The following is a 22,786-nucleotide window of genomic DNA, read 5'->3' on the forward strand; positions in this document are numbered from 1 at the left end:
AGGAGAGACTGACAGTAGAACTGCCTGGCTGAGCCCAGAACAAACTGCAGGATTGAGAACGAACAAACAGTTGTCATAAGCCACCAAGTCTGGCGGTGGTTTGGCATACAGCAATAGATAAATGATGCATATAAGATTAAATTAAAAATATGCATACCATTCATTTCTAAAAAGGTGACAACAAATATAGTAAGTAATTTCATTAACAAAAAAGACAATGCCTATGTTTTGCTTAAAGCTCTGTGTGTGTGTGTGTGTGTGTGTGTATCTGGGTGTGAAAGAGAGAGGGAGAGATATTTATTTTCCAAACCACTGCAGAGTGGAGAGTGGCAGGGTTATTGAAGATTTAGTAACGAACCATGAGTTGTCAGAGATAACAAGCATATGCTGCATGATGAGGCAACTGGTTAGGTGGTATCTTAACAGGAGGGGATCTGTGTAGTTTAAGTTGACAGAAAGAAGTTACTACAGTGGAGGATAAAGGTGACTTCTCCTATGCTTTCTTCATTAGGTAAAATACACTTTAAATTACACTTGTTGATAGACATGACATGTCGTTTTCATTACAAGCCTTTTAGTATTATTTGACTATTAAAAACTATGTCCATGAATTGCTATGATTAAAAAAAAGTTAAGAAAAACTAAAGATATGAGAAAAACTTTCGCATACTAAAATGTCAGACTTTCTTTTTACCACTAGGATAATTGTAATTGTGAATGATTTTACAAAGGTGACTCTTGTGATAATCACTAGTACAAAACAAAACGAAATCTCCAAAGGACATAGCCTATTAAAGGCAGATGAGTGTCAATGGGTTTTCAGCTTAAGGACAGAAATCCATTGTCCATACAATTATTTTTATTCTATCAAGTTTAAAGTTTTTTTCAGCTACTAAGACAAAGAATCACTTTGTTAGAGCTTAAAAAAACTAAACTTTTAAATTGTTCTAAGTTTCTAGCTGGAAAATAGTGCAAGGCGGGCAGCTTATGCTTCAGCCTTTAACAGCAAAAGAGGTTTAACTAGGGCTGGTAATAGATTGCCCTCTGCTGGTCAAAGCGTCGCCAAAGAAATGATTCTCTACAGACATTTTCTGTGTTAAAATGTACTGTGGTTTCTTCTTTCCAATTTTCTCTACCAGATACTTCTGGCGATATGGAACTCCAGAGAACTTATATTTCCTGGCTTCAATATTTTATTTGTAAGTTTATTAAAACAATACACTTTAGGCTGGCTTTTTGATGGAGGAGGAAGAAGAGAGCACATGGTAATATTAGAAACTATACAATATATACAATTTGAGAACTATCTAATAAGACACCAACACTTGTTTAGAGTGATACCTTAAAATGACTACTTCAAGTCTAATATATCTCTGTCAAAACATTATAAAGACGCAACCACCAATATAAGCAATGATTCAGGCAAGGACCATCAATGAATGCTAAAATCCACTGGGTTGAAAGGGGAAAAAATATATTCAGAGAGTCTCAAAATATGACCATCAGATTACTTATCAATTACAGAGGGGAAAAGTACTAGTACAATGGAGAGTTGGCAGCAATTAATAAATTTCCAGATTGAAAAGTGATACATTTTTGGTCACCAGGGACACTGGTCACCTTTATCTAAAACAATAATCCAGATTCTGGTAGTAGCTAAGAATATGGGATCTGAAGTCACACTACCTGGGTTCAAATATAGGCCCTACAATACACCAGTTACATTACCATCAACAAGTTATTTATCCTCTATGGACCTAAACCTTCTCATCTAGAAAATGATAGTAATAATGGTATCCATCTGAGAGATATCTTAACTAAATATCTTAACAATTAAGTGAATATATATAAAAGCACTTCAGTGGTTGTCATTTATTATTATTATAAATTTTCTAAAAGTGGTTCTCAGGAAAGCTTGTTACTTCAATACTTGGGGTTCTTAATAAAAGAAAGTAAATATAGACACTAATAGGTACAGGATGTAAGACCTCAGATACCCAACTCTTCCTCATCTTCCTTTGACATCTCTTTTTTTCCCCTTGAATAAAGATAGTGACATGGAGCAGGAGATTTAACCTCAAGACAATTTTATCTAGAAATCCCAAAGAAGTGATTGGTAATAAAATGTCCAGGATATGGTCTTGAGAAGAAAGGGGCAGTGGTGAGGTTTCTGGGCACTGATATATGTCGTCTTTTTAACTCCTTAAATCTCATTGCAAGTCATAATCCAAGGTGCATGTATGTGTTTTGTACCTGTGGCAATACAATGGCCTAAATTATTTTTAGAATTCTATAATCAAATGCTTCATTTTCAGAAATTTTAATCTACTTTTGGCTTTTCAAAGAACCTGAAAAAAAAAAAGGTAGGTTCTGAAGCATGATATGAACCAAACTTGACTGACTCAAAGATGCTGAAATTCAAAATCTGACTGTCCTCAAAAATATCTTTGCCTCATCTAATCCAATGCTAAAGTTTCCCTTTCCCTAAACCTACTAATTTCCCATCTGTTTTCCAATTGCCACTTCTGAGGTCATTCCAATTCTAATGACTGTCACCATGTTTCTATGGTGTGCATTTCTAGAAGAAAATGTCTATCCAGTGCATTCAAGCCGATAGGGAAAGACAAAAGCCAAAGGTGAAGTATAGTGAAACTCTGATTGGCAGGTCCATTTAGTCATTAGAGCTTTCTTACAAAGCTAATCACTTTTCTGTGCTATTATAAATTTACAAACTTTGGACTTTAATTTCTGCTGTTTTTTAATAGTTCTTGAGGAAAATACTCCCATGGTTTGCTGAGAAACCAGCTCGTAGCAGCAAGTAGAGGATCTTCACACCCTGATTAAGGGTGGGACAGCCATGATTATAGCTGCTCGTGGTAGACTGCGAGGGCCTGAGCACAGTGCAACTGGAGACAGAGACAGGGCTGTGGCCAGACACCACATCCTGAAGAGAGCGGGGGTGCTCAGAGAACCTTGAACAAACCACAGCTTTGAGTAACAGGTCTCTGCTTCACTCCTCCTAAAGGTAACTACTGGCTCGGGTGGGTAATGAACTGGATAAAGGCTTCCACTGCACCCCAACCCCAACTCCCCCTTGAAGAAATAATTATCTTTTGAATGTGAAGTTCTAATGTGAACTACATAAGGCACGTCTTCTCTTCCTGCACACCAGCCTCCCAACGCTCTGAACTTCTGATGGGTCAGATAGAGTGCTTAAAAGGCCAACTGTCTCCATTTTAGAAGACACTAGCTTGGGTAGCCCCAAATAACTGTCTAGTTGAAGCACAATGATTCAGGTATGACTGAGCTGTCCTGTGTCTTCTGGGTTCTGGCTCTGAGGCAAGTTGAAAAGGGACCCTATCCTAACCCCAGTAATCCGTCAGGAAAGCTCTCATGCACCCCTGCTGAATACAGCTCACCATGGATTGTCAAAGTAAATTATAGCATGCCCGCCCTTTGAACCTCAAACATCTCAAAAGCAGGAAACTTCGTACAAGGCAGGACTTACACTCTGGGGAACTACTCTAACACCTCAAGGAGTAAATCATAAGGGTCTGAGCAGAACACTTAGGAAGCCAGTATTTGGCAATGATATAGGAAGTAATTAGAATGGTTAGGCAAGAGCATTTAGACCCGGAAACAGAAGCAGAACTTTGAAGAGGAGAAGCATGGGAAAGATGAATGAGAACCAAAGAAAACTGTAGGTGACCTAAATGAGAAAAGTCCAAGGGGCCACTTTTACACAGAACTTGCAATTCTTGAAATTTCTGCCTGACAAGTTGTATTTCTGTTAATTTTGTATTCTCTGACATTTACACCTTTTACCAATTGCAATAATACTTCCCAGTATGTTAGGAAAATATAAATAAAAATTTCCTTATATTTCAATTAGGGAACTCAAAATCACTTAAATCATAAAGAATTTATACTGATATTGATGGGATAAAAATTAGCTTACTGAAATCCAAAGTTTTCAAAGAAAGAAAAAAATTGGGCTTGATTTCTTCCAGTCAATTCTGCTACTTAGAGTCTAGAAACCCTGTCTGAAATTAAAAGTATTCAAAACTTGATTCCAGTTTACTTACCATAAGGTACCCTTATCGACTCTAGAGAAAAACCAGTAATTTCTGCTAAGGTAGAGGGTGAGGTTGAAAAAAAACCAAACATGTGCCTTGAAGTTAATTTACTAGTTGTGTCACCTTGGGCATGCTATTTAACATCTTTGAGACTCAATTTCCTCATGTGTAAAACAGGGCTACCACCACCCATCGCTAGGGCTCTTATTATATGTAAAATGTTCTGCCTGGTACTGGCACAGGATTGTTGCTCACCATGCATTCTCTTCTCTTTCCTTTCGGTTCCTTTGGACTCTAAGATCCACTCTGATTTAGTTTTCTCCCTTTCTAACTCATAGAGCACTTAAAGTCTGTACCACACATCACATATTAATCTGAATCTTGGCTTGCTTCTGGAACCACTCCTGAATTTCCAGAGACCCTAAATTAGCTTGTGGTTGATATACTTCTGTGACTTCCACATGCCACTAGAAACACAGTAGGAACTCCAATAAATATTTGTGAATTGCACTGTTTAAGAAAAATACAGGGCTTCCCTGGGGGCGCAGTGGTTGAGAGTCCGCCTGCCGATGCAGGGGACACGGGTTCGTGCCCCGGTCTGGGAAGATCCCACATGCTGCAGAGCAGCTGGGCCCGTGAGCCATGGCCACCAAGCCTGCGCGTCCGGAGCCTGTGCTCCGCAACGGGAGAGGCCACAATAGTGAGAGGCCCATGTACCGCAAAAAAAAAAAAAAAAAAAAGAAAAGAAAACTACAGAGTACTAAAAACAAATCAAAATAGAGGAAGAAATGGCGAACATTACACCTATCCAGGCATTCTTGCCCGATAAATTATCAGTCATCTGACCATCGTTTTAAGCAGTACTTCTGACTCTTCTTTGGTTCAATGGTTGAGTGACATCTGTGGTAGCCAGCTTCCAAGATGGCTCCCAAAGACCATCACCTCCTGATATTTATCCCTCCCACACTGAATCACTGATGGCTTTGGGCGACCAACAGAATACTGCAGAAGTGACAGTGTTGACTTTAGAGGCTAGATCAAAAACAGGCATTGCAACTATGGCCTTGTTCTCTTTAATTACTTGCTCTGTGAGGACAGATGGCTGCATGACCTTGGGCAACTTATGCAACTTTTCTGAGGTTCACTTTTCCTCACCTTTAAAATGAAGATATTTATTTCATAGTATTTAACAGGGTATTGTGAAGACTGAATAAGACATGCATATAAAGCACGTAACAGGATGCCTGGCACATAATAGGCTTTCATTAAATGTGGCTAATACTGGTGTGGTGGTGGTAGTGGTGGTGGTAGAAGCTGCAGTAGCAGCAACTGATTGGCTGTGAGATGTGAAGGAAAGAGAGGAATCAAGGATGATTCCTAGGTTTTTGGCTTGAATAACTGAAGAAGTGATGGTGTCATCTACTGACTTCGGGGACAATAGAAGATAAGTTGTGGAGAGTAAGGACATTCTTTTTTCTTGGACCCAAGGTACTTATTAAGCCTCAAACAGGTAATACTAAAATTATCTTTCAATCACTTATAAACAGGATTCCTTTTCCATTCTTTCTTCTCTAAATTATTTTGAAGTGTTTTTTTGTTCTAAATAATTCCTTCCTGGAACATGAAAAATTGTTGAAGTAAAAATGATAGGAATTCCAGAGGTCAAATTACTCTGCAGTCAATGGCCATGTACCCCTGGATGAACCACTGTTCTTAATTAAATGATGGCAAGCACTGCAAATGCAAAGATGAATAACAGCAGAACAAAATCCAGACACTCAGGTAGTCCTCACTTTTGTTTTACAGAGAAGTATTAGCAAACATTAGGAAGGATATATGCAATCAACAAGAAATAAGATAAGCATCAGGGTTATGAGAATTGGCAAAGTACGTTTCTTAATTTTAAATGAAGATGTACTGATAACTAAAGTGCTCGAGCTTGATGAAATTAGATTTCTGTTCCCATTCTCAGACTCCCACTGGTTTAACTACCCAAGGAAGGGTAATGTGTGATGCAGGTCTGGCTCCTCAGCTGTACACACTTAGCTTTCATTTAGTTAATAGTTCATAGACTGATTAAACAATACTATACATAAAATTGGTTTCACAATTCTTTATATTGTAATGTAACTATTGATTTTATTTGAGGCATATTTGGTCTTCGGATTCTGGCGCTTTCCAGGATTCCCCAAATTCATTATGAAATACTCCAAACAATGTACTACTTTGAATCTGAATCGAGGCAGCACAGGACAATTTGAAGTAGAATAAGTTAGTTCATTAGTTAACCAAGATGAGACCCAAACCCCTGAATGCACTGCTCTGGGCCTCACTTCTTTATCCCCCAGCTCTATGATATTTGATTCCAGTAACCTGCTAAAGTAAGAAAACTTTGCATTTAGTTTCTCTTTATTTGTGATAAAGTTGAATTGCAAATAAGCCATCCACAACGATTTTACAGACAGGTTTGTACCAATATTTTACTGGGTTACTATGGAGTGGTTCCCTCTACCACTGTATTGTACAAAACTAACTAGTCGTGGGGATTAAACCTTTGAACTTAACTTCTGCCAAGCATGCTAATGAAGTTAAATGAGGTGTACCGGTTCATGAAATAATCAAAAGGAAGCACAGTATATATACTGTCCACTAATTTCCTCCCACTATAGAAATAGAGAAATGAGTTTGGTTTTTTTTTTGAGAAGGTAGTTGCTACATTTACCGTTAACTACTGAATTTCTTCAATACTCTGTTTAATTTCCTTTTCTTCCCACTGCAGTTCGTGTCATGCAAGAATCTATTCACGCTGACTAAAACTGAAAGATAATGGAAGAGTGATGATCAGAGAATTTAAAATCTGAAATTTAGCATCACCACCCTGAACAACAGAGCCTTGGTTGGCATAAACTACTCATACAGGTAAGACTGATCACTCTTAATTTAAAAGTTAACTCTATAAAAACTCTAACAGGACTAAACTTTAAGTTTTGAAAGCTGATCATTAAGAAAGGTCAGCATATTAATTATGTAGATAATCGTTAGTAACTGAAGTTAGAATTGTAGACTTCTTTCATTTGTCAAATTAGCAGAGGCACAATGTGTTACAGGAGTGATTCAAGACAAGACAATCTGCTGAGAGGAATGCAGTCTTGTACACATTTTCTAGAGAGCAATCCTGTATGTATAATGTGATTGTTATTTGAGTTTTTAAGCTTTAGAGTATTTTCTAAATTTTAGAAAATAATTATCTAGCAGTTTTATAATCAAACTTTACTTTTAAAGGAGAGGTACACAGTAGATACAAATTTGATGTTTGGGAAGCTAAAGATGGTCAACTAGTTGTCATTTGTTATAGTGAAGGTTCCTATAGAGTTTCGATGTCATCTGTCTGATAAAGCTAGCCTCTGTGAAAGTCTTTTTACCCCTCTTCTGTTCTGAAGCATTTGCTAGTAGAAAAGCAAGGCAATGGTAATGAATAATATGAGATAACAGATGCTCTATGTGGTGGTCTAGTTTTAAAAAAAAAAGGAATACTATCCATTAATACAGAAGCACCACCTTTATAGATTTTAGTACATAATGCATTATCTACACAAGGCAGCGGCTAGTGTTTTTAACATCATCATAAAAGGAAGCTCCATTCCTTATGTAATATAAAAATTTACTTTGATCAGATAATTTTTTCTTAAGAAATAAACTGGCTAATTTCACTCTCTGACTGATTTTTTTTAAACATCTTTATTGGAATATAATTGCTTTACATTGCTGTGTTAGTTTCTGCTGTATAACAAAGTGAATCAGCTATATGTACACATATATCCCCATACCTCCTCCCTCTTGCATCTCCCTCCCACCCTCCCTATCCCCCCCACTAGGTGGACACAAAGCACTGAGCTGATCTCCCTGTGCTATTTGGCTGCTTCCCACTAGCTATCTATTTTACATTTGGTAGTGTATATATGTCCATGCCACTCTCTCACTGCATCCCTGATTGCTCTTTTCATGGGCAAGGTTAGTCCATTAATATTTATTTTGATGATTTCTATAATCTTGCTTTTTAAAAATATTTATTCCATATTTTAATTGATTTTTTTCTTCATTTTTGTTCCATCCCCCCACCCCCCCAGTAAATTAGAATTTCAGCATTCTATTCCTATTTTTTAGGTGGTTACCTTGAAATTTTGTCATGCATGTTTAACTCGACATATACTAAAGTGAAACAGTATGTTAATCCCACTCCCAAAGAATACAAAGGCACTGGAACATCAAGTTAGATCCCACTCTTGACTTGCGTATTATTCTTGTCCAGCACTTTCGTTCTGTCCTGTTTTAAATCCACAAATTTGAAATTACTCTTAAAATACATGACTATTTTAGTTTGGATTTACATAAATGTTTACGATTTTATTTGCTCATCATTCCTTTTTGCATTGCAGACCATCCTTTGGGGAGCATTTTTCTTTCTTCCTAAACTACATCCTTTAAAGTTCCTTTAGTGATAGTCTCTTGTTGATAAGTTCCCTCAGGTGGTGTTTATCTGTAAATATTTCATTTCAGCCTCAATCTTTTTTTTTAACATCTTTATTGGAGTATAATTGCTTTATAATGTTGTGTTAGTTTCTTCTGTATAACAAAATGAATCAGCTATATGTATACATATATCCCCATATCCCCTCCCTCTTGCGTCTCCCTCCCACCCTCCCTATCCCACCCCTCTAGGTGGTCACAAAGCACGTAGCTGATCTCCCCATGCGATGCAGCTACTTCCCACTAGCTATCTATTTTTACATTTGGTAGTATATATATGTCAATGCTACTCCCTCACTTCGTCCCAGCTTAACCCTCCCCCTCCCCGTGTCCTCAAGTCCATTCTCTACCTCTGCGTCTTTATTCCTGTACTGCCCCTAGGTTCTTCAGAACCATTTTTTTTAATCTGACTGATTTTTAAATCAATTCCAATTTGCCAGGCTGTACTGGATTCAGATACAAACTCACTCTGAAGCATATGGACCGTTTTCTAAATAAAAATTGCAAAGCAACAAAATAAAATGATAAAGACACTGGTAGACATTAAGGGTCTTAGTACTTGAACCTAGAGATACTCAAGCTTTCAAGCCTTTGGGTGAAGATTGGTTTAAAAAGTTATTTCAAAATTATAATGGTATATTTTGGGAAAAATCCCTATTTCTATAATCTAAGATGCAGAAAATATAATCATGATTCTGAAGAGGGGTAGAGAGTAAAATATTCCTGAGGGGCTGGGGGCATATAAGAATCTCAGAAGGCGGTGGGTAGTAAAAAGTTTTGTGTTTATCAAAAGAGAGAATGAGAAGAAAAAGATTGAGAATCCCTATTCTAGATTATAAAAGAGTGGAGAATGTGGTACTTAGAAAGGTATGGTGAAAAATACAGAGAAATGAAGCACATTCTGAATAGAGCTCATGATTTTTATTTGACCAGAATCCAAAAAGTTTTCTTACTTCCACCTGAAAGAAGTAAAGGCATGAGAAAAATAAGAATGAAAAGGAGTTTGTATTTGTACCTTTTGAAGCAAGAAATATTTAAAAATAAGACATTAAAAAAGCAAAATCACACCTGCATTTATACTGTGATTAAAATATCTTCTAAAAAAAAACTTCTCTGAAAAACCAAGATACTAAATTACACACAAAGACACATGAGGGTGCTCTAACCAACAAGCAGTAGCAACTACAGTTCTGACACAGAATCTTAAACTAGATTTTTATTGAAGTATGATAGATTATCATTAAATATTTGAAACAAGAAATTACTGATGCCATTTGGTAAAGACCCTGGGATTCTGGTGTCCATCCTTGGTCACTACACTTTCCTTCTGTTCAATTCAGGATCTTGCCTGAGTGTTTATGTAGAATTAAGTTTACTTCTGAAATATGAAAAGTGACTTTTCTAATAGTATTAGATTATAGAGAAGTTCTTTAGCCGTGAAAAGACACCATTTTGAAAAGTATTTATGTACAATTAACATGGTAATTAAAAATCGGTCTTCTATTAACATGGCCACAAAATACTTTTGCAACACTTTCCTTTGGCTAGTATGTGCCTTAAAATTGTTTAAATTACCTTTCTAGGCTAAAAATAAGTTGTCATTTACAAACTGCCTTGAAATCTAATATAAGAATTATAAATTTCTCTAGTATAAAATAATAAATCTCAGGCATTTAACTATTTCTATCAAATTTTGTTTTTTAGACAAAGGCACCATCCACAATAATCAACTTTCTTTTATTTCAATTGGACAATCGTGATTAGAAAAGGTGAGACGGCATCTATACTTTCCCTTTTCATCCAATATATTTATGTTACTATTTTATTTTATCCAATGCTTTATAAAAAAAACTATTTAGCTGAAATACCATCTATAATTTTAATACTAAATATCTGCAATTCTGTTCTAGTTCCTGTGGCAAAATTCAAGGAAATCTGATATAAATGAGTAACAACTCAACATGTATTCAACCATCCATGATCTCTTCCATGGCTTTACCGATCATTTATACCTTCCTTTGTATCATTGGTCTCTTTGGAAATTCTCTCTCTCAGTGGGTATTTTTAACAAAAATAGCTAAGAAAACACCAACGCACATCTACCTAGCACATCTTGTGACTGCAAACTTGCTTGTGTGCAGTGCCATGCCTTTCATGGGTATCTATTTCCTGAAAGGTTTTCAATGGGAATATCAATCTGCGAAATGCAGGGTGGTCAATTTTTTGGGAACTCTATCCATGCATGTAAGTATGTTTGTCAGCCTCTTAATTTTAAGTTGGATTGCCATAAGCCGCTATGCTACCTTAATGAAAAAGGATTCCACCCAAGAGACCACTTCGTGGTACGAGAAAATATTTTATGGCCAGTTACTGAAAAAATTTCGCCAGCCCAACTTTGCTAGAAAACTATGTGTTTACATATGGGTAGTTGCTCTAGGCATAATTATTCCAATTATCATATACTACTCAGTTGTGGAGGCCACAGAAGGAGAAGAGACCCTGTGCTACAATCCGCAGATGGAACTAGGAGCCATGATCTCTCAGACTGCAGGCCTCATTGGAACCACATTTATTGGATTTTCATTTTTAGTCGTACTAACATCATATTACTCTTTTGTCAACCATCTGAGAAAAATAAGGACCTGTACATCCATTACAGAGAAAGATTTGACTTATAGCTCTGTGAAAAGGCACCTTTTGGTCATCCAGATTCTACTAATAGTTTGCTTCCTTCCATATAGCATTTTTAAACCCATTTTTTTTGTTCTACACCAAGGAGCAGACTGTCAGCAATTGAATTATTTAATTGAGATAAAAAACATCCTCACCTGTCTTGCATCAGCCAGAAGTAGCACAGACCCCATTATATTTCTTTTTTTAGATAAAACATTCAAGAAGACACTATATGATCTCTTTACAAAATCTGAGTCACCACATATACAATCCTCTGGTTGATTTCTGAATGGAAAACACCACCAAACAGAAAAGTGTTCATATGAGTCTATTAGGGACCCTAAATTACATGATTAACAGGTCATAGCTTGGTTGATAATAGGCACCAAGAAAATCTCTTTGGTTTTTAAAAATAAACAAACAAGCAAATATAAAACTCACTTTACGGTTCTACTTATAGTGAAAGTTGAGATGGCAGAGAGTTAAGAGGCAAAAGTCAAACATATTGAAAGGATCCCACTGCATATAAAACCAACAGACCATTTTCTGTTTAAACTCAACCATGGATGCTTCTATTCAAAACACAATACGTCACAACAATAGGATAAAGAAGCAAATGGTTTATGACTTTTCTACTTTTTGGGAGTTAGAATACAAGGGTCCATCTATGGGTAATGTCTTGTTGGTAGCTTTAAAAATGAGTAAAAGAAAAAAGTGAATAAGGAATTTTCTCATTTAAGTCCTATCTAAATGTATGAATAATGTACTACAAAAATCCAAGGTTTTATTTCATGAACACATTATTTATTTGGTGTTATCTGGTTCATGATCCTGGGAGAAGCAACATTCATTGATTCCAGTATTTATTAAGTAGATGTTATTTATAAATATGCTTAAATATTTGGATTAGGCTTTGTCAAAATAAAAATGAATATGTCATTACATGCTGATCTTCATCACGTTTTGTATATTTTCCTCTGTTTTCAATATAAATAATGTTATTAATGACAAACAGTACCTAGCATGTAAATATGTTTAATTAATTTCTGTGAAATAAATGAATGAATGATAGGCAGTATAATAGTATCGTCGCTGCAAGACTGGTCTCTGGAGTTAGAGTCCCTAGATTCAATACTAGTTCCACCTCTTATTTAGCTGGACAATCTTAGGCAAATCATCCACTTTAAGTGTTAAGTTCTTCATTTGTAGAATGAAAAAATACTATGTAATTCATAAGTACTATGATTAAACCAGATGATTTTACTATTATGAGTAGCTATCCTTTACTCAGTACTTGCTATTGTGCCAGGCACTCTGCTTACATGTATTATTTGAATCATCACAATCCTAATGTATGCCAATTTACTGATGAAAAAACTGAAGTGCATAGTTAAATAAGTCACCCAAATTTTCTCCAATATCTAAGTAAATATTTAAAGGGTAAGCCTTTCTGAATGGTCATTTCTTTCTTCTATGCAATCTTGTCACAGTAAGACAAATGATGATGGGTATATTCTGTATTATATATATTATAATTTAAAATAAAAAAGAATGTGTGCTTTATCTTCCTAAAGAGATCATAAGCACCTTTGGAGCTTTAGTCTCTTTTCTATTTCTACTCCTATGGTACTTTCATTCTCTCTGCTCAGATAAGAACCAAACATAAACAGCTGAATAAAACTGAAGTTGAATAAACCTTAACTGTAACCTGCTACTTCGTTAGAGACTGCTTAAAGACTCATTTATTCTCTACATGGTAATTTCTTCAGTGCTCAAAAAGTTTCAAGTTCACATGGCACTTCTAAGCCTTTAACCTCATAGCATGTTTCGTTCTAGAATTTAAGATATAGAAACAATTCACTATACAGATTCCCCAAGAGCCATGTGCTCAAAATCACTAGAGGTTTTCCCAACACATCTGTGCAATTTTCATTAAAAAAGAATAGAAAACAGTAAATATTTTTTCTCCTTTTTTACTTCAATGTTTAACTGAGAGAAGAAAATGTTCAGAGAAACATCAGAAAAAACACATGCTGGCTTCAAATATTTACAGTATACAACTATTCTTTTATAGTAGCAATCTTATTTCTGTCCTATTATTTTTAATTTGCAGAGATGAACGAAGACCTGGGAACTCCAGGTGACTCCCTAAGTGCTGGCTGTAAACAGGGGTGTCCAATCTAGTAATTTCATAGACATGAGAATCACATAATAACTCAACGTCGACCAGGAGACTTCCCAAGACATCCAGCTTTCTCCACAGTTAGAGCAATACTTTTATTCTTACATAAATTTTAAAACCAGCACTCATTAGACTAAGAGGAATTGAGAAGATGATCAATAGTTTTCATTTAACATAAGCAGTACTGTATTAAATCTCACTGTACTTAGGAGTTCTAAAGATATATGTAACTTGTAAAAAGCATTACTAAAAAAACCACTTTATATCACCACTATTTAAATAAAAGATAAAAGATATTACACCAAAGTAGAGCTTCCTACATTTAAAAAAGGCAGGAAAAAAGATATGCAATTTCTCAAGTTACTCATTCTGATAGACAACTTCTGTTTTAATTCTCTGTACTGAGCGTATTAATCACCATGTTTATCTTTATACCATAGATGCTTTTGTGAATAGGTGATTGTAAATTATGTTGAATTTTTTGTGTAATTGAAGTACTGCCTATTTAATGTCATGGCAAATACTTTACATAAGGTATCCCTTTCTAAATTTACCCTAACTTTAAAGTGTGAATTTCAGAAAAACAATGTTTTTAATGTGTCCGTGAGTTATAGTCAAACACAATTTCAGAAACCTCAAATTTTGACTTAAAGATCAACAAGATTATATCTTAACAGGCATGATAAATGTTTCTTTCCCCCTTTATCCTTTCATATATACACTCCCATCAAGGCAACTTGCAAACTATTAATCAGGAATATGTACCATTAAGACTAGACCAGCAAAATTAAGGATGTACTACTCAACCTGAAAGTGAGTTTCTATTCTGTGAGTAGAAGAGGAAGATGTTGAAGAAGGAAAAAATTTTCCTCTACCCCTGTAGGTTCTCCTGGCTGGTCTAAGAGTTAAATTGACATGAGACAGATTAACAGGAGAAAAAACAAATTAAATTATGTACCTATGGGGGTTCCATAGGAATATGAGGCCCAAGGACAATCTGGGCAATTGGAACTTATATGCCATCTGAGAGAGGAGAAGGAGGTAGGGGTTTGGGACTTCAAAGGGGAGGAAGGCAACTCACATGGAGATAGAAAAACAAATGTTTGGTAAACAAGTGCTTGCTACTCCATGCAAAGACAATGGAACACAGAGAGGACTTTGGTGTCCCCAGCCTGCTCAGCTCCCCCACCATACCAGCTCATATTCTTTGCAGACATCTCTGGTGATAGTACTCTTCCTAGACCAGGCCCTTTAAATTCCTTCAGGCGCTTAAGGAGGAGGTAAAAAGAAAAATTTCCTGAATCTTTTGTTTCTTAAAAACAACCAGCGCCAAATAGTCTTCAAGCCAAAGAGATACATTTTGGGGGTGGCAAGTTTTGTTCCCCTACAATGTCAACCCTGTTCTGATTTGGTAAGGACGACTGCAGCCCACCCCTGGCTTTGCAGTCTGCAGGGTGGAAAGTTGTTATGAACAAATGTGTGAAGACAGGTTGAAAGGAAATCTTGCTTGGCAAACCACAAAGGGAGCACAGAGGGACACTGGTAATTTGCTAAGCATTTCAATCCTGCAGCCCAATGCCATGAACCTTCTCTGACTGCCCCCAAATTCAAAGTGAGTTGATATCAGTGGCAAGAGTTACTACAGCTAGAAAGGTTTTATACCTGACAGCACAAATGCTCTGGCTGTATCATACATGCTTGCTACCGTGGGCTAAAAAGGAAAGGAGCAGTGAAAGGATTCACATCTGTTAAGCAAAAGAAAGTCATTCTTTCCTTTTCAAATCAAGGAGTTGATTTTTTTTGAAGGGGGGTGGGTGGAAAAAGAGAAGCAAAATCATCTTAAATTTATCTTGTATTTCTAAGTATTAAAACCCCACTTTCAAGCTGAACATGTACATTATGCTCACAACAACCTTACGAAAGTAACGCAGAAGGTAAGCCTGTGTGCTTATTATAATAAAGAGTAGAATAAGTAAGTTTTCATTTTAAGGAGAATTTCAATATTTTATATAAACATGAGGGACTCTTGGGAGTTGTGTAAGAGATGTAAAAGAAATGTCCAGAGCAATAGAGGAAGAAATACCGTAAGAAATCCACAATGCTATGGCAACTAGCGTGATCTGATGAACACCCATTTATAATGAAGTCTGGCCCTAAGCTGGTGAAAGGAGAACTGATACCATAAGGGGACCAGAGAGCAGCCAGGCGTGTTCACGGGTTAGCAAGGAAAACCATTTAAAGGAAGCACACACAGAAATGCTTGGGCGGAGGCTCCTGGCTGAGCGGCTGTGAGACTGGGGTTTTGCAGTTCTGAGAACTAAAAACGGAGCCCCCAAACCTCCTGGGCACAGGCCCTATTCAGAATAGAAAGTGACTGTGTGTACAGCAGTTTGCTCTCAAAGAAGCTGCTTAACTTCAACTTCGTTTATTAAAACAGTACATCAGTAGGTCAGAGCCACAGAAAGGTCTACGGCTTGCTTGTCTCTCCACGCCCAGGTGATGCTTTGTGAGGCTGTCTCTGGGAGTCAGGAGAGACAAGAAAATTTCAACTTTCACTGCTTAACAGAGCAAGCGAAGGCAGGCAAGGAGCCAGGAGTTGCATTTACCTTGAAAACTGTTCTATTTCTTTCTAAAGTACTTTTAATTTAGGGGTGAGAGGAAGAAAACACTGAAACATAATGAAAGTTACCACATCCTTTCATAAGAAAAAAAGGAATAAAATACATGCCTTAATTAATGCCTGTAGGGAGTCAAAACATGAGAAATATGCCATTATGACAGTGGGTCTCAACTGGGGGTGATTTTTGTGCCCCAGGGGACATTTGACAATGTCTGGAGACATTTTTGAGTGTCACAATTGGGGGGAAATGCTACTGGCATGTAGTGGGTAGAGGCTGGGTAGAGGCAACAACAACACAGGACAGCCTCCCACAACAAAGTGCCTGGCCCCAAATGTGCATGGTTGTTGGGAGATGCTGTACTATGATGACACACCTTCTCAAATTTCAAAGGATTATATAGTTATTTTTTACACAATTTCATGTGAAACTGCTTCTCGAAAGCGAGCAGTTTCCACTACAGGTCACATGGCACCATATACTCAAATCTAACCTGATATAACCAAACATTTTTAGACTCAGGTATTATGATTTCAAAAAGAAATGCATACCAAGTAAAGAAAAAAGTATTATTAATATAATGTTAGGACCTTTGGGAAACCCAATGCTTTTGGATCAATATCAAGAACTTGGGGTGGGGGGGAGGTGAAGGAGGGAGGGAAGGAGAGAGAGAGAGAACCAGAACCAGGGAGAAAATGAGAATATTCTTGGCTAGCTGAAACAGATGATTAAATAATCTAAATATTTCTCAAAGGAATGGAACGCTCCAATGGTCTTCTATTTTCTTTACTAAGTATAAGGGAAGAAAATTTTGACAAAAACTACAGAAACCAAAATCTACATACAGAAGAAATCTATTCAGACAAGTCACTGAATATACAATATCTGAATGTGAAGAAAAGCTACTAGGCTGCAAAATTAGTTGTTTTAGCAAAAACAGTAACAACACATCAAGTGAAATTTTAAATTATTAGCCATGTGAAATGTATTGTTATTAAAGATCACTACATTGGAAAACCCCTATAATAAGGCCCTGAATGAAACTACTTTGGGTTACCTAAATAACTGAAATTATATTAGTAAATCCTGTTGACACAACCTTCAAATATATCTGGAAATCTACTTTTTTTTACCACCTCCTTGCTACCACTCTGGTCCTGCCAGGCAGGAGCATCTCCTGTTTCCCAAGTTCCACCCTTGAGCCCCTATTCAATGTATTACCAACAAAGCAACGTAGTCCTGTTACCGTGGAAAGTCAGATCATAGTCCATCTTTGTTCAGAACTCTCTGGTGAATCCTCATTTCTGTCAGAGTATAAGTCAAAGTCCCTCCTCTCCTTTCCTCTCTAACCTCATCTACTATCCACTCTCCCCTTTGCTCACTGCGCCTCAGCCATACTGGCCTCCTTGCTCTTGCTCAAAAGGGCACTTATACTCCTGCCTTAGTGCCTTTACACTGGCTGTTCTTTTACCCAGAACCCTCCTCCTTCGATGTCAGTTAGTGCACTCTCTCTCTCTCCTTCGAGTCCTTGCCAGAGGTCAGGTTCTCAATGTGGTCTGCTTGATCACCCTATTTAGAATTGCAACCCCTTCTCCAGCAGTCCCTACCTACCCCTTTGGCTGCTCTCTTTTTTTCTGTAGTTCTTTTCACCTTCTAACCTACTACACAGTTGACTTCCTTATGCTCAGTGATCAGTGTCTGTCTTCCTGAACTAGAAAGTCAGCTCCACTGGGGCAGTGATTTTGTCTGTTTTGTTCATTGATGTAGCTCCGGTTCCTAGAATAGTGCCTGACACATAGTAGGCACTCGATACATATTTTTGGATGCACGTCTTAAAAAAATACACCAGAGTTCAAATTTACCAATTAGCTAAATGTGAGTATTACATTTACCCATGCGAAACGTATAGATTTCAGGTACTGAAATATAAAGAATATCAACAATAATGTGTGCTCTGTGTTGAAAGTCTGCTTCCCAACTCAACAATGGTGCCTTTTCTGGTGGTTTCTTCTTATTAACTTGCAGTTTCAGAATCACTTCTCTCTTCCCTTCCTTAGAATGTTTCTGGATGCTTCCTCAAAATTACCTGGCATGTGCTTTAGACACAATAAACAAATTTATTAAAATCCAATACAAAACTAACTTTGAGCCTTTGCACACACTATCCTGTTGCTTGAAACATCCTCTCATCCCAGTGTAACTCCGCCATGACTCAAGACTAGGCTCAAATGTAACTTCCTCCATGACGTTTCTCTGACTCTGTCTTTTAATTATATTTACCATCCCGTACCTTGGACGATAATTATTTGTTTTGTCTATCTGTGAAGATGGCCACAAACAAGTTCTCCTATTCTTGTGCACATAGGTTGCTCCTCCAACTAAAAGGTGCAACTTATTTTTCCTCCTCTTGAATCCAGGCTACTCTTGTGACATTTTGACTAACAGAATGCAGAGGACAGGACACAGTGCCAATTCCAGGTCGAGGCTTCAAGAGGCCTGGTAACTTCCATTTTTGCTCCTTTGGTGCCATGAGACACTGTCCTGCTAGAAAAATGGGCCATGAAGGGGGGAGAAAGACAAAGAGAGAAATGTTCTGAATGAGAGACTATGAAGAGGGCCTAGCCAGCTTCCAGCTGTTCTATTCACTTCTGCTGAGATGCCAGAAAAGTGAGTGAAGCCTTTGTGGATACTAACCATGCCGCCTTAGCCAACAGCCTGTGAAACAGAATCAGGCAGTCCCCATCAAGCTCTGCTCAACTGCAGAACTGAGAGCAAATAAATGGCGCTTGTTGTTGCAAGTCACTGTGTGTTATTCCGTAGTAGCTGGTAACAGATACACTATCTCATCTCTCTACTGAGACCATAATAATGCCTTTAGGGCTCCAAGCACAGTATACTGCATTAAGTAGGCACTCGGATATTTGTTGAATAAATCAATCGAATGTAAGTTAGAAGGTGAAGCACAGCATTCAAACATAACTACTTTGGGATTTTATTTGGTTTTGGATTGTCATTATATCAAATACCATGGCTAATCAAAAAGCTGACTATATTATTGAAAGTATTACAGTAGAGTACGCTGTCAATCATTTATCATATGATATTGATATAATTACCTTTCAAGAACAGAATTCAAAATAAAATTGCTTCTTACAACTTAATAACAAAAACCCAATCTGATTAAAAAATGGGCAGAGGATCTGAATAGACATTTTTCCAAAGACAGACAGATGGTACATGTACATGAAAAGATGTTCAACATCACTAATCATCAGGGAAATTCAAAACAAAACCACAATGAGATGTCACCTCACACCTGTTAGAATGGCTATCATCAAAAAGATAAGAAATAATAAGTGTTGGTGAGGATGTATGAAAAAAGGGAACCCTCATATACCATTGGTGGAAATGTAAATTGGTGTGGCCACTCTGGAAAACAGTATGGAGGTTCCTCAAAAAAACTAAAAGCAGAACTACCATATGATCGAGCAGTTCTACTTCTGAGTATTTATCTGAAGAAAACAAAAAACACTAATTTGAAAACGCTAAAAGAAAAAACACTATGTGTACCTCCCACATCACTGCAGCATTATTTACAATAGCCAAGATATGGAAACAACCTAAGTGTCCATTGATGGATGAATGAACAAAGAAGATGTAGTGTGTACACACACACACACACACACGTACACATACACATACATACACAGTGGAATACTACTCAGTCATAAAAAAGAACAAACTCTTGCCCTTATGACAATGTGGATGGACCTTGAGGGTATTATGTTAAGTGAATTAGTCAGATACAGACAAATACCCTATGAGTTCACTTACACGCTGAATCTAAAAATCAGAACAAATGAACAAACAAAACAAAACTCACAGACAGAGAAACCAGAATGGTGGTTGCCAGAGGTGAAGGGGGTTGGGTGGACAAAATGGGTGAAGCAGGTAAGAGGTACAAACCTCCAGCCATAAAATAAACAAGTCAGGGGGATGTAATGTACAGCCTGGTGACTAGTCAATAATATTATATTGCACATTTTGTAACTTTGTATGGTGACAGAGAGTAACTAGACTTACTGTGGTGATCATTTCACAGTGTACACATATATCAAGTCATTATGCTGTATACCTGAAACTAATATAATGTTAAACGTTAATTATATCTCAATTTTAAAAATTTGCCTCTTGAGCAAAAGTGTTTTTAACACAACGCTACTCTATGAACTAAGAATCTGTTTTACACATTTTAAGTTTTCAAATTGTCTTTTTTTTTTTTTTGGCCATGCCGGATGACATGTGGGATCCCAGTTTCCCAACCAGGGATCAAACCCGCGCCCTCTGCAGTGGAAGCACGGAGTCTCAAACACTGGACCACGAGGGAAGTCCCTCAAATTGTCATTTTTGTCATTATATATAAGGAGATATACTTCACTCTGTATACATGCATTTTCTTACATTAATTAAGTGCAAAAGAATGACAGAGCACGTTGCTATCATTGACCATTCCCTCCCCCCTTTATCTTTCTACACTTCTTATTCTCTTTGTTTGCATAACTGAAGAATATTTCCTTATAAAAGTGCTATGTATCCATTGGGCTGTTAATGTTGAGTGGCGATAATAATATCATTTTCCTATTACCACATTTGAAAAGAATAAGACAGTTTACAACTAATTCACACTAATGTGTATTCTGTGCATTTCTCCAATTATTTTTCATTGCTATTATAACATTCTACCAGATTGATCTGGAATTGCTCATGCTTTCCCTCAGCTTTTAACCACAAGAATTTCAGTTAAAATTTCCCAAACGTTATAGAAAATTTAACTAAATTCTACTTAATTTTCTTAACCATTAAAATACATTAAAGAAGCCAGGCCTTTGATAATACATCTTGAGGGAAGGAGAGCGCCATATCTGTGGATGTTGCGGGTTAGAGAGAGGCCAGTGACAAAACAGGAGCACGTGAAAGTAGACAACAGGGCCAGAGAGACCACAGGGGCTCTTAGTGACTCGAAGCCTTGAAAGGGGGTAGGCATCAGGAGGAAGGCCCATGGCTTCCTTTCTTGCATGCCTCCATGTCCTACCTGACACCTTATAAGCCAGGGACTGACAGTTCTCATAAACTTGATACTGGGATTAAACAGGCATAAAGATTGAATAATGGTAATATTCATATTCCTAAGGGTACAAACTATATTGCATTTATAATTACTATTTCAGACTATTTTTAAAAACTCTGCAAAGAAAATAAAATGCTGACTATTCTACATTGCAACATTAAGAAAATATAAGTGTGTGATGAACTTTTACTATATAAACTAAATTCTAATTTCCCCCCAATTAACTTAGTATAGGATATTGTTTGGTTCTTCCTATTTGTTGGATTTTCACACTTCTCTCTTACACACATAATGGCGAAGGAGGAATAACAGAATTTTAGAATGTGTGTACATTTTAATAAAAATAAGGAAATTGAAATGATAAAAAAGTGTTCCTATTAAGAACTAGTACAACTCTCCACATATAAACCAGTTAAACAAATTTTTATTTGTAAGTAAAATTAACTTTAAGATACTCTTTATAAGAACACTAAAGAAAAATTTCTAATTCTTATCATTGCTATAAGTTAGTTTCTATTCACAAATATTAAAGTTAGTGATAAAAATGACTTACCTTCACATCCCTGTGAATTATGTTGTTATCATGACAATAGCGTAGAGCTTCCAGTATCTGTCTCATGTAATGACTGTAGAAAAACAAAAGAAATCTAAAACTGTAAAAAAAAAAAACCCTTATATTTTTAAAACTTAATGTACAGTGTCCCTAGTTTAGAACTCCCACCTTCATACTCACTGCCCACAGACACTTTTCATTTGAGTAGACAAGATTGGTGGAATGTGCACCTTAGTAATGAAAAAGTTGGCAGATGCATAAGTTTATGAGCTTTATAAAGAATTAATGCGTTCTGTATTTTCTGAGATATCTAAGTCAAAGGAATTTCACACAGTTCATAACTAAAATAGCTCTGCAAACTAAAAATTCAAGCTTAAAACATGAAAAAGTTTTCTGACAGTTAATTCTACTTAGTTACACTGGATTGCTATTAAGTGACCAGTGCTCAGAGGTACACCAAGGATTCTGACTAAAGGGGTGGGAACCTTTTATCTGCCAGCAGAGGCTGGCTCTCTGTCTTATTTCCATTTAGCTTTAAGGACAAACAAGAAAGAAGAACACTCTTATGCCTCTACAATTTCTTTTTGCAACATAATCAAGTTTTAGTTGGGGCATCCTTGAACAAAGCAGAGTTCCTTCTGGGCCTAAGTCCTAGGAAGTCAAACTCCTCACAAGGTCAGCAGGGTCCACAGAGGCTCTGCACTGGGTCCAGGTGAAGAACAGAGGAGGAGCGAGCATTTTAAAGAACAGTCCTTAAAAATGGGCTTCCCTGGTGGCGCAGTGGCTGAGAGTTCGCCTGCCGATGCAGGGGACGCGGGTTCGTGCCCCGGTCCGGGAGAATCCCCCATGCCGTGGAGCGGCTGGGCCTGTGAGCCATGGCCGCTGGGCCTGCGCGTCCAGAGCCTGTGCTCCGCAACGGGAGAGGCCACAACAGTGAGAGGCCCGCGTACCGCCAAAAAAACAAACAAAAAAAAGGTAACAGAGTCAACTAGCCACAGGGTGTGACAAGAGCAGTTCATTCAGCATTAC

At 37.1% G+C, this 22,786-nt stretch overlaps 2 protein-coding genes across 15 annotated transcripts in view; one reads left to right on the forward strand and one right to left on the reverse strand.

Annotated features, from left to right (window-relative positions):
• CASK (calcium/calmodulin dependent serine protein kinase) overlaps positions 1-22,786 on the reverse strand; it is a 388,474-nt gene that overhangs the window by 161,995 nt on the left and 203,693 nt on the right. For all 13 annotated transcript variants that reach the window (XM_027091498.1, XM_027091492.1, XM_027091494.1 and 10 more), the window contains exon 5: positions 21,758-21,830. In XM_027091498.1, the coding sequence (XP_026947299.1) occupies positions 21,758-21,830 (73 nt within the window). The remainder of the gene's footprint in view (positions 1-21,757; positions 21,831-22,786) is intronic.
• Positions 6,527-11,858, forward strand: GPR82 (G protein-coupled receptor 82). Of its 2 annotated transcripts, XM_027091503.1 has the most exons (4): positions 6,527-6,541; positions 6,856-6,995; positions 10,308-10,372; positions 10,514-11,858. In XM_027091503.1, exon 4 carries the CDS (start codon positions 10,548-10,550, stop codon positions 11,556-11,558), a length of 1,011 nt encoding a protein of 336 aa, XP_026947304.1. In that variant the 5' UTR covers positions 6,527-6,541; positions 6,856-6,995; positions 10,308-10,372; positions 10,514-10,547; the 3' UTR covers positions 11,559-11,858. The 2 variants fall into 2 exon arrangements, with proteins under 2 accessions (XP_026947304.1, XP_026947303.1); XM_027091502.1 differs by lacking the exon at positions 6,527-6,541 and having other exon boundaries at positions 6,743-6,995.

Source organism: Aethalodelphis obliquidens, unplaced genomic scaffold, assembly GCF_003676395.1.
Source record: "Aethalodelphis obliquidens isolate GAN/ISIS:26980383/991018 unplaced genomic scaffold, ASM367639v1 scaffold71, whole genome shotgun sequence".
Taxonomy (NCBI): domain Eukaryota; kingdom Metazoa; phylum Chordata; class Mammalia; order Artiodactyla; family Delphinidae; genus Aethalodelphis; species Aethalodelphis obliquidens.